General features: G+C 47.8%; 1 protein-coding gene across 1 annotated transcript in view; it reads left to right on the forward strand.

Annotated features, from left to right (window-relative positions):
- The window catches only part of MYO1E (myosin IE), a 183,842-nt gene that overhangs the window by 120,477 nt on the left and 51,292 nt on the right, over positions 1 to 12,073 (forward strand). Inside the window, exons 11-15 of the mRNA XM_080934887.1 lie at positions 1,722 to 1,802; positions 2,893 to 2,979; positions 5,362 to 5,448; positions 6,024 to 6,191; positions 7,066 to 7,151. Of these exons, the coding sequence (XP_080791013.1) occupies positions 1,722 to 1,802; positions 2,893 to 2,979; positions 5,362 to 5,448; positions 6,024 to 6,191; positions 7,066 to 7,151 (509 nt within the window). The remainder of the gene's footprint in view (positions 1 to 1,721; positions 1,803 to 2,892; positions 2,980 to 5,361; positions 5,449 to 6,023; positions 6,192 to 7,065; positions 7,152 to 12,073) is intronic.

The following is a 12,073-nucleotide window of genomic DNA, read 5'->3' on the forward strand; positions in this document are numbered from 1 at the left end:
TCCCCGGGACCCATAGAGAACCAGTTCCCACAAGTTACCTTCTGTCCTCCACAGGCGTGCAGTGGCACTCAGGTGTATGACCACACACGTGCACATATACATACACACCACAAGCACCAGCAACCCATAAGATACATAAATACACAAATATTTTAAATAAGCGACTCCTTTTGTGGCGGGAAGATGAGATGACGCAGGGGGTAAAATCCATGCTGACCAGTCGTAAGGACCTGTGCCCAGCACCCATGTAAAAAGCTAGGCACGGTAGTTCATGACTGGCATCCCACTGCCAGGGAGGCAGAGACAGGAGGATCCTGGGCCTGCTGTCTAGATGAAATATTCGAAGCTAAGGTAGAGGGGCTGAGGAGATGGCTCAGCGGGTAAGAGAACCTGCTGTGAAAGTAAGAAGACCTGAGTTCAAATCCCCAGTGCCCCCAAAAGCCAGGAATGGCTGCTTATGCTTCTTACCCAGTGTTGGGAAATAGAGACAAGCAAATCCCAGGAGCTCACTGACCAGCCATTGTAGCTGAAAAAACACTGAGCTGCAGGCCCAATGAGAAACCCTCACAGAGACTAAAGTGGAGAGCAATAGAAGACACTGGATATCTTCTGGCTTTCACCCAGGCACACACACTCACACAGACACACTTATCACCATCTTCATCATCATCACAAAGAGAGCCATTGAAGAAGACACCTGACAGAAGCAACTGATCTCTACATGACCATACACCACACACACACACACACACACACACACACACATACAGAGACACACTTATCACCGTCTTCATCATCATCACAAAGAGAGCCATTGAAGAAGACACCTGACAGAAGCAACTGATCTCTACATGACCATACACCACACACACACACACACACACACACACACACACACACACACATACAGAGACACACTTATCACCGTCTTCATCATCATCACAAAGAGAGCCATTGAAGAAGACACCTGACAGAAGCAACTGATCTCTACATGACCATACACCCCACACCCCCCCCACACACACACATAATGGACGTTATATGTAGATTGTTCGCCTTCTGCATGTGGTTCTGCAAACTGTGGCCACTATCTTCAGCATCAGTGACTCGTGTGTTCTGTTAGGGTTAAGTGCTCCTGAGTTGGGCACACGTGACTGGCAGTTGCTGGTTTTGCAAGAGTGGTGCCTCGTTCAGGGCAGGATCTTATATCGCCGAAGACGACAGCTCCTTCTAGGTCTCTGGACGTCTTAAGGAGTGCTAGCTCGGTCGTGTATAGGAACACCACCTCCCTCCTCCTTCCTGCATCCCTCTATTCTCCACCCCATCCCCACTCCGACTCTCTTCAGCTGTTCTTCAGACCTTTCGGAGACCCTTTTTTGTTTGTGTGATTGGTTGATTGGTTTGGTTTGGTTTGGTTTTTCTCAATACAGGGTTTTACTCTGTGTATCCCTGGCTGTCCCAAAACTTACTCTGTAGACCAGGCTGCCCTTAAACCTAGAGAACAACCTGCCTCTGCCTCCTAAGTTCTAGGATTAAAGGCGTGTGCCACCGCCACACCACCACCCAGTATCCTAAGACCTTGTTAAAGCATAAACCCCCTGTCTTCAAGCTGCCTTGTCTCCAAGGGCCACTGCGGTTGCTGTGAGGTGCACTATGCCCTCCTGACTGTCTGTTCAATAAGAACAAAAGGAGTTATTTGTGCCGGGTTTGTTTTCTCCTAGTCCATCAATAAAGCCATGGAGAAGGACCACGAGGAATACAACATTGGTGTCCTGGACATCTATGGTTTCGAAATATTTCAGGTAAGGGGGGTGGGGAAATGGCTCAGTGGTAAGACTGCCTGACCTGCAGACACGAGGGCTTGAGTTCGGATTCTCAGCGCTCAGGTAAAACTGGCTGCGTATACCTATAATCCCAGTGCTGTGGGAGGTAGAGGCAGAGGCTCACTGGGGTTGCTGGCCACCAGCCTTGCTCTAGGTTTAGTAGGAGATTTTGTCTTATGTGAATAAGGCGGGGAGTGATCACCCCATATCCCTCTCTCATCTCTGCCTTCACAGTGAGGGCTTCTGCAGACACACTCATGATCACACACACACACACACACACACACACACACACACACACACACACGAAAAATTTTTTAAAAGGGAGAAGGTGAGAAACCAAGAAAGACAAAATGAGGTGGGAGACGGGGCTAAAGAGATTGAGTCGTTAAAAGCCCTTGCTGCTCTTCTAGGGGACCTAGGTTCAGCTCATATCAGTCAGCTCACAGCCACTATGACTTCAGCTAAGGAGTATCTGATACCCTCTTCTGGCCTCTGTGGGCATGCCCATTTGTGGCATACATATCATATATACACACACAGAGAGACAGACAGACAGACAGACACACACACACATACACACACACACACACACACACACACACACACACACACACACGTCATGTGAATAAAAGTAATATATAAGTAAGGAAGGGAGGGGAAAAAAAGAGAAAAATGGGAGTGGGAGGAAGGGAGGGAGGGAGGGGGAGGGAGAGAGGGAGGGAGGAGGGGAAAGAAGGGAGGGAGGGAGGGAGGGGGGAGGAAGGGAGGCCAGTTGGGCCCTCATAGCTCAGAGGGATAGTTGATTTCTCCTCTGGCCTATAGGAAATAAATTCTAGGCAATGAAGAAGCTGCAGGCTCCAGCTCATCTTGGTCTTTGCAAGTTCTTCATGTACCTTTACCAAATTAGTTTCTCCTAAATATAAGCCATGCTTCCTCTATTGGCGTAGCCGGAGTTTCTGAAACAGCTTTCACAGACGTTTTAGAACATCACCGAGAAATGACTTTTTAAATGACTTTGTGATATGATTACAGGAAAGGACCTTCTTTTTTTTTCCTTTTCCTCTAGAAAAATGGCTTTGAACAGTTCTGCATCAATTTTGTTAACGAAAAATTACAGCAGATTTTTATTGAGCTGACCCTAAAGGCAGAGCAGGTAAGCACTTCTCTCCCCTCATTCCGTTCTCTGTCTGATTTGCTTCCGAGACATAGATTTCCTTTGATGATTGACTTGCGTTTCTGTCTTGTATTAGGAAATGTACCTACTAAAGTCAGCAGGAACACCATATGCCTTTGCAATACTTCAGTCTTTGAAATGCAAATACCATCTGCTGTGTGTTTCTCTGTCAGCAAGTTAAGCTGGGGGGGTTCTGCTACTCTCTGTCCCACTGACTAAGGACCAATGGGAGCCCTCACTCCGACCTCCATTGTCTGGGAAACAACCCCAACCTTCCCTGAAAGGCCATATGCTGGCATTTGACTTCTTCCTTGAATTATGTCTTGCTTACACTTTATTCTAAAAGTGCAGTGTAGGGTCTCTGATATTCCTGGCACCATGTCCTTTCAGATTTCCAGAGTCGCCATCAAAAAATAAAAACTGAAGATTCGAGGCAGTAGACTTTACTTCTCTTGTGGTCAGGTGTCAAGAGTCTAAGGTCTGGGCTTGCAGTGCAGCCCCTCTGAACATTGGTGGGAGAATCCTGAAAATCTTTCTTTCCTGAAAAGGATTCTTTCTCTGCCACATCCCGGTGGCTCTTGGCTTTCTGTCCTGTGACTCTACTCTCTCCCTTACCTTCCCTCTCCAGGCTGCAGCCTCCCTCTCCTTTCATATCTACAAAGACCTGCTTTCTAAACCTTGAATCCTGAGGTCGTGGGTGCACACGCGATCTTGGGAGAAGCTATACATGTCAAATGCTGTCTAGGGACCATTTAGTGATCGAAATGTTCACTCTCCACCACTGAAGAGCGGACAGAGTACGGTGGCCGAAGGAGATAATGGCTAAGATGGGACTAGGCAGGGTCTGGCTAGTACTGATAGGTACTTTGTGAGGCTTAATAAGCTCGAGACCAGCCTGGCTACAAGAGGTGGAGAAACTCAGAAAACAACGGGAGCTGTAGAGTCAGACCCAGTGTGTAAATACTCTGTTGAATCTAACATATAGCATTTGTTTGAAACAATTGGTAATCAGCTAAGAGTCATCCAGAATGATCCCTAGCTTTGTATTCTTTTGTAAATTCCTATTTTGTGTGTTCGGGTGTTTTGCCTGCATGTGTGTCTGTGTGTTACACACATTCCTGGTGATCATGGAGGCCAGAAGAGGGCATCAGATCTCCAAGAACTAGTATCTAATGTTTTGTGAGCTACTATAGGGGTGCTTGGAATTGAACCTGGATCCTCTGCAAAGCCTCCAGTGTTTTTAACCTCTGTGCCATCTCTCTAGAACCCCTGGTTTTATATCTATATCTAGAAAAACAAGACAATGGCAAGGTTGTTATTGAAAAATAAAATTAGAAGGGTTAAGACTGTGGTACATGTTGTATGCCTAAGAGGCTTACTGTACATCTACCTGGAGATTCCCACGTGGAGCTCAACCAAAACCATTGCTAAAGCAACTTATAAAGGAAAGCATTTAACTATGCTTATGACTCCAAAGGTTTGGGGTCTATGATGGGGAGTGAAGGCATGGTTGCATGAACAGCTCACAGCTCAAACCATAAGCAGAAGGCAGAGAATGCCCTGGAGACTGCACGAGTCTCTTGAAAGGTCAAAGCTCACCTCAGTGACACACCTCCTCCAACAAAGCCACACCTTTTAATCCTTCCCAAGTAGTTCTAATAATCGAAAACCAACCATTTAAATATATGAGTCTATGGGGGCCATTCTCATTCAAGCCATCATATGGATTGTCTTGGTGTGGAGAGGTACCATGACCAAGGTAACTGTTGCAAAAGACAACTGGCTTACAGTTTCTGAGGCTCAGTCTGTTATCATCATGGCGGGAAGCATGGTGCACTGGTGTTGGAGGGAGCTAAGAGTTCTGCGTCTTGATCTGAAGGCTGCAAGAGACTGTCTTCTGCAGGCAGCCAGGAGGATCTCTAGTCCACACTGGGTAGAGCTTGAGTACTAGGAGACCTCAGAGTCTGCCTACACAGTGACATACTTTCTCCAACAAGGCCACACCTCATAAAAGTGCAACTTGCTATGGGCCAAGCATATTCAAACCACTACATGGGTTCAGGAGGATCAGGAGTTCAAGGTCAGCCTTGGATACATATGAGTTTGGATACATATCCAAGGTCAGCCTTGAATGCATATGGCCTTGAGGCCATCCTGAAACACATGAGACACTGTCAAACAACAACAAGCAAACAGTTGTATGGTATAAATTTTAATGGCTCAAAGCATGAGAACCATCAAGTTATGAGATGTCCCTTCTTATCACCTCTTAGTTGGGGGAAAGTCTTTAGTTTCTATGAAAGCTATTTAAGTTTTTGCTTTCATGGTGGTTGATGCAAGCTTCTAATTTCTGTTATTCAGGAAGAATACGTTCAGGAGGGAATAAGATGGACACCCATTGAATACTTCAATAATAAGATCGTGTGTGACCTCATAGAGAGTAAAGTTGTAAGTACTCAGCTGTGGTCCCCTTCCCTGGTCTACCCTTAAGGGAACTTTCATGCTCTGGGCCCTGTGTCATTGTCATTGATAAGGATATCACTTGCACAGAATTTTAGCAGTAATGTTAGTAACATGCAGATGTACACTATAAAAATACAACAATAGGCTTTTATTGCCACAGTAAATAAAAATATTTGCTAGATGCCAAATTGCAAATGAAAATTGTTCCTGAACTTTAGAAGGTATGTTGTATGACATAGCCGATAAGGAGTCATGAGAAGGACCACTCCTTCCAGTTCCATCCTGTTCCCACATAGATAGGAGCATATACACCAAAAAAATAAAAGTAAAGCTCTAGAGAGCTAGCTAGCTTCTTGGAAATGGAGTTTCTTCCATCTTTAAGTCTGAACGATAAAACCTCCTTTGGAAATTTTAAGTGCATTCCTCTTGGAAGGAACGGCTGGTGACCAAGATGGCATCTGGGTCTTGGGAGTATTCTCCTGCCTTAAGAAGTGACCCCACAGGTGTTGTGTATTCGGAGGGGGTCAGTGACCAGGTCCTTACTTTCTTGGTCCCACTAGAACCCTCCTGGAATTATGAGCATCCTGGATGACGTGTGTGCCACCATGCATGCAGTGGGGGAGGGTGCTGACCAGACACTGCTCCAGAAGCTCCAGATGCAGATTGGGAGCCATGAGCACTTTAACAGCTGGAACCAAGGCTTCATTATCCACCATTATGCTGGAAAGGTAAGGCCATGGATCAGCAGGCCGGAACTGAGCCATTCTAAAAGCTCCCAGCTTTGAGCCTTTAGGGGTGGGATTTGTTTTCCCGTGAAGTGGTAGACATCATGTTATTTATTCTTCCAGTAACTAAGCCTTTAAAAGAATTCAGAGTTAAAACAAAGTACTGTCTACAGAGCTGCTCCTTTTTAAGCACAAATCTCCCTGGTGTTTATCGCAAGTGCTGAAGCAATAGGTTTTTGTCTTGAGAGTGGCAATCACAAATTTACATTTCTTCAGTTTCCCACTGGCCTATGAGACAGGGGAGAGGGTACACTTTAATGTTTTCCCTTACAAAGTGGATGGGTAACTACGTGCCTACAGGGTATCCAACCATGGAATTTGGGGTCATGGCTCTTAGATGCTTCCCAATTCCATGGAAATCCTGAGATATCTTTCCTCACAGTTGTTAACCAAGCTTCCTGAGCATGAGTTTCTGGGAAAGTGGGCACATCCCTGGTGCTGCTTTTAAGACCAATTACCAAGTTTCAGTTGACCTACTTGGTGGGTAAACGTGAGGGCTCCCTTAGTCAGGACTAGGGGGAAAAATATCTTAATGCATTGATTGCCCAGACATGCTTAGGGACCCATAGACAAATGGGCATGTGTTCTTGAGAGCTGTAGTTTCACTCACAGACCATCTGGGGAGCCAGGTCTTTATCACCCAGCATTTGTAGGTCATGGTCAGCTGAGCCAGCTGACAGCCTTTGTATGACAATACAAAGTGTAGAGCCTGTAAGGCCAGAAACGCCCGTCTTCTCATAAGGACAGCCGTGCCCGCCTAAGGATATCTTTAACCAAACTGATACAGGATAACATCTTTCTTTCTATTCTTGGCCAGGTTTCCTATGACATGGACGGTTTCTGTGAGAGGAACCGGGATGTGCTTTTCATGGATCTGATTGAACTCATGCAGAGCAGTGAGCTGTAAGTGTCCTTTGTCTGGCAAGCAGGCAGCTTTGGGGTTTTTTAATGCGTGTGAGTATTTCGCCTGTATGTATTCTGTTTACCACGTGTGTGCCTGGTACCCACTGAAGACAGAATCTGTTTACCAATGTGTGCCTGGTACCCACTGAAGATAGAATCTGTTTGCCACGTGTGTGCCTGGTACCCACTGAAGACAGAATCTGTTTACCAGTGTGTGCCTGGTACCCACTGAAGACAGAATCTGTTTACCACGTGTGCGCCTGGTACCCACTGAAGACAGAATCTGTTTACCACATGTGCGCCTGGTACCCACTGAAGACAGAATCTGTTTACCAATGTGTGCCTGGTACCCACTGAAGATAGAATCTGTTTGCCACGTGTGTGCCTGGTACCCACTGAAGACAGAATCTGTTTACCAGTGTGTGCCTGGTACCCACTGAAGACAGAATCTGTTTACCAATGTGTGCCTGGTACCCACTGAAGACAGAATCTGTTTACCACGTGTGTGCCTGGTACCCACTGAAGACAGAATCTGTTTACCACGTGTGTGCCTGGTACCCACTGAAGACAGAATCTGTTTACCAGTGTGTGCCTGGTACCCACTGAAGACAGAATCTGTTTACCACGTGTGTGCCTGGTACCCACTGAAGACAGAATCTGTTTACCAGTGTGTGCCTGGTACCCACTGAAGATAGAATCTGTTTGCCACGTGTGTGCCTGGTACCCACTGAAGACAGAATCTGTTTACCACGTGTGCGCCTGGTACCCACTGAAGACAGAATCTGTTTGCTAGTGTGTGCCTGGTACCCACTGAAGACAGAATCTGTTTACCACGTGTGTGCCTGGTACCCACTGAAGACAGAATCTGTTTACCACGTGTGTGCCTGGTACCCACTGAAGACAGAATCTGTTTACCAGTGTGTGCCTGGTACCCACTGAAGATAGAATCTGTTTGCCACGTGTGTGCCTGGTACCCACTGAAGACAGAATCTGTTTACCACGTGTGTGCCTGGTACCCACTGAAGACAGAATCTGTTTACCAGTGTGTGCCTGGTACCCACTGAAGACAGAATCTGTTTGCTAGTGTGTGCCTGGTACCCACTGAAGACAGAATCTGTTTACCACGTGTGTGCCTGGTACCCACTGAAGACAGAATCTGTTTACCACGTGTGTGCCTGGTACCCACTGAAGACAGAATCTGTTTACCAGTGTGTGCCTGGTACCCACTGAAGATAGAATCTGTTTGCCACGTGTGTGCCTGGTACCCACTGAAGACAGAATCTGTTTACCACGTGTGTGCCTGGTACCCACTGAAGACAGAATCTGTTTACCAGTGTGTGCCTGGTACCCACTGAAGACAGAATCTGTTTACCACGTGTGTGCCTGGTACCCACTGAAGACAGAATCTGTTTACCACGTGTGTGCCTGGTACCCACTGAAGACAGAATCTGTTTACCACGTGTGTGCCTGGTACCCACTGAAGACAGAATCTGTTTACCACGTGTGTGCCTGGTACCCACTGAAGACAGAGAGGGCCTCAGATACCATGGAACTGGACTCACAGATGACTGTGAGCAACCATGTGGGTGCTGGGACTTGAATCCAGGTCCTCTAAAAGAACAGCCCATGCTCCAGCCCCACGTCATCACAAACCAGTGATGGAATTGTTTCAACATGTTGACCAGAGTGGTATTGGAGTGTTTAGCGTCTGGCTCCATTAGAACTGTTGAGTCTGGTTTAAAAATTGACTATGATTTTCTCAAAAGAGCTTTTTTCCTTCTAGTCTTTATTTCTTCCTTCTCTCCCTAATGCTTCCTCCCCACACGTACCATCTGTATGTCTGGATCCCTCATCTTCAACACTGTTGGGAAGAGAAGTGGCCATATTGGCGATGGCCTGGAAGAATGGAAGAATCTATTTCTCTGATACTTTGCCCTTGGAACAAAGCCCAAATGATTTTCCATGGTCACTCCATTTTTAAAGGTAGCCAGTGGCTTCCTAAGCCCTGAGTTAGCCTGACTGGCTGAAGCAATGGAGATAGAGAAGCCTGGTAGAACCTTCCCCCTGTGGCTTTGTTCTTGATTCCCGTTGTGATGGAGTGGGAAAATCTCACCCAGTGTCTGGAGCCCTTGGTGTCCTTCAGATGAAGGTGAAGGATGTCTTCACATTCCTTACCACAGGAACACTCAAGTGTCACCACCCTTGATCTCCAGATGGTAGAGCACATCTATAAAAGGAACAGTGATGGCATCTGCACCAAGACCCTGGAGAGGACCTGGAAGGAACTGCTGCTGGCAGCACCTCTGTTGCCATTGAGAGCATCAGCAACATTAGCATCATCTCCCAGAACACTGGCTAATGAGTTGTACTGACATTTGGCAGCCTGTGGAGCCATTCCAGTCGCTGGACACTTCACGCCTGAAATAGTCACAAATCAGATCCAAGCAGCCTTAAGGGACCTTTGGTTTCTAGTAGTGGCTGACCCCAGGATTGACCACCAGCCCCTCACAGAGGCAACTTATGTCAACCTTCCTACCATCTCACTGCATAACACAGATTCTACTCCACATGACGGGGACATTGCCATCCTATGCAACAACAGGGAACTCACCCAGGGGATCTGATATAGATGCTGACCTGGGAAGGTCTGAACGTGTGTAGCACCTGTGGGAAGTCATACTCAAGCAGTGCTTCTCCAGAGACCCTGAAGGGGTGGAGGAGATGCTTGTTGGAAAGGATTTGAGCAGGGAGTTATTGCAGGATGAATGGACCCTGCCAACTCCAGAGTCACTGGTCTGAAAGTGTGCAGGTGCCCTTGGTACCCTATGGGCTCCTGAGGACTGGTCCACATTGCTCAGCCACTGAGTGGGCTGTAACCAGTGGTCACGAGCTAGTCTGCAAGACACTTGGGCAAAGTGAAAGGGTGAATGGAAAACAAGTTACTTAGAAAGAGAGAGAGAGAGAGAAGGAAGGAAAGAAGGAAGGAAAGAGAGAAAGCCAACCCTATAGGAACCTCTATAGTATGATAGTGCAAACATTCATTTTTACTTATTTCCTTTTGAGGTATTGTCTCCCAGGCTAGCCTCCTTTATACACTCCTATATGTGGTGCTGGAATTGACCCCAGGATGTCATGCATCCTAGGCAAGCAGTCTACTCACTGAGCTGCATCCTCAGCCAGGGATAACTACTTAAAGGACCACTAAAAATTGCAGCAACTTTCTGATAAAACCCTAACTACAATGGAAGCAAAACGGGGCTTTCTTTCCTAGCCCCAATGAGGAACTATTCTTTCTTCATTTATATGTTTCTCCCAAAGTTCCCTTCCATCCTCTCCCATGCTGGTGCTCCACTACCATCACCCCCAACACCTGTGCTCTACCACCACCTTCCTCCATGCTGGTGCTCCACCACCACCACACACCCCCATGCTGGTGCTCCACCACCACCACATACCCCCATGCTGGTGCTCCACCACCACACACCCCCATGCTGGTGCTCCACCACCACCCTCCTCCATGCTGGTGCTTCACCACTATACACCCCCATGCTGGTGCTCCACCATTATCCTATCTCATACCTGTGCTCCACCACCACACACCCCCATGCTGGTGCTCCACCACCACACACCCCCATGCTGGTGCTCCACCACTACCACACAACCCCATGCTGGTGCTCCACCACCACACACCCCCATGCTGGTGCTCCACCACCACCACACACCCCCATGCTGGTGCTCCACCACCACACACCCCCATGCTGGTGCTCCACCACCACCACATACTCCCATGCTGGTGCTCCACCACCACCACACACCCCCATGCTGGTGCTCCACCACCACCACACACCCCCATGCTGGTGCTCCACCACCACACACCCCCATGCTGGTGCTCCACCACCACCACACACCCCCATGCTGGTGCTCCACCACCACCACCCTCCTCCATTTTGGTGCTCCACCACCACACACCCCCATGCTGGTGCTCCACCACCACCACACACCCCCATGTTGGTGCTCCACCACCACCACACACTCCCATGCTGGTGCTCCACCACCACCACCCTCCTCCATGCTGGTGCTCCACCACCACACACCCCCATGCTGGTGCTCCACCACCGCCCTTCTCCATGCTGGTGCTCCACCACTACACATCCTCATGCTGTTGTTCCACCACCACCCTCCTCCATGCTGGTGCTCCACCACCACACACACCCATGCTGGTGCTCCACCACCACACACCCCCATGCTGGTGCTCCACCACCACCCTCCTTCATGCTGGTGCTCCACTACCTACTCCAATTCTGGTGCTCCACCACTATTCTTTGCCCAAACCTCTTCACATCCACTTTTGAGATGTCAGGTTTCTTTCTGTTCAAAATGCATAATGTCAGTGAGCTGTCCTCTGAGAAGGTCAGGGAGGCTGCAAGTCCTGGCTTGTGGGTTTTATGGAAGCCAGGCGAAGGCTTGCTTTCAGGGATGGCTTTTAATTATTAAAGCTCCTGCCAAGTACAAGAGCGATTGATGAGTCCACATAAACTCCTGTCGTCTGGACACAGCATATTGTTTTGTAATATATTGGCTGTAAAAATCCACGGATATGTCTGGTCAGGTTAGAAGTAGTTGGCTAGGGAAAGTTCCTGGAAATTTCTAAAGACCAAGAGTCACCAGGGGTAACAGTAGGGAGATGAATTGGGGTTAGCATAGTGTCACCTTCTGTAGGCCATGTTATACACTGAGTCAACTAGAATATGGTTATTAAGCTGTGGTTCAGACACCAGGGGCATCAAAGTAACTAGACATGTCCTCACCCTGTACGATGACTGGGCTCTCAGAGTTATTAAGAGAATATATTCTGTAAACAATAGTGTGACTGTGTGTGTGAGTGTGTGTGTGTGTGTGTGTGTGTGTGTGTGTGTGTGTGT

The sequence above is a fragment of the Micromys minutus genome (assembly GCF_963924665.1).
Source record: "Micromys minutus genome assembly, chromosome: 21".
Classification (NCBI taxonomy): Eukaryota; Metazoa; Chordata; class Mammalia; order Rodentia; family Muridae; genus Micromys; species Micromys minutus.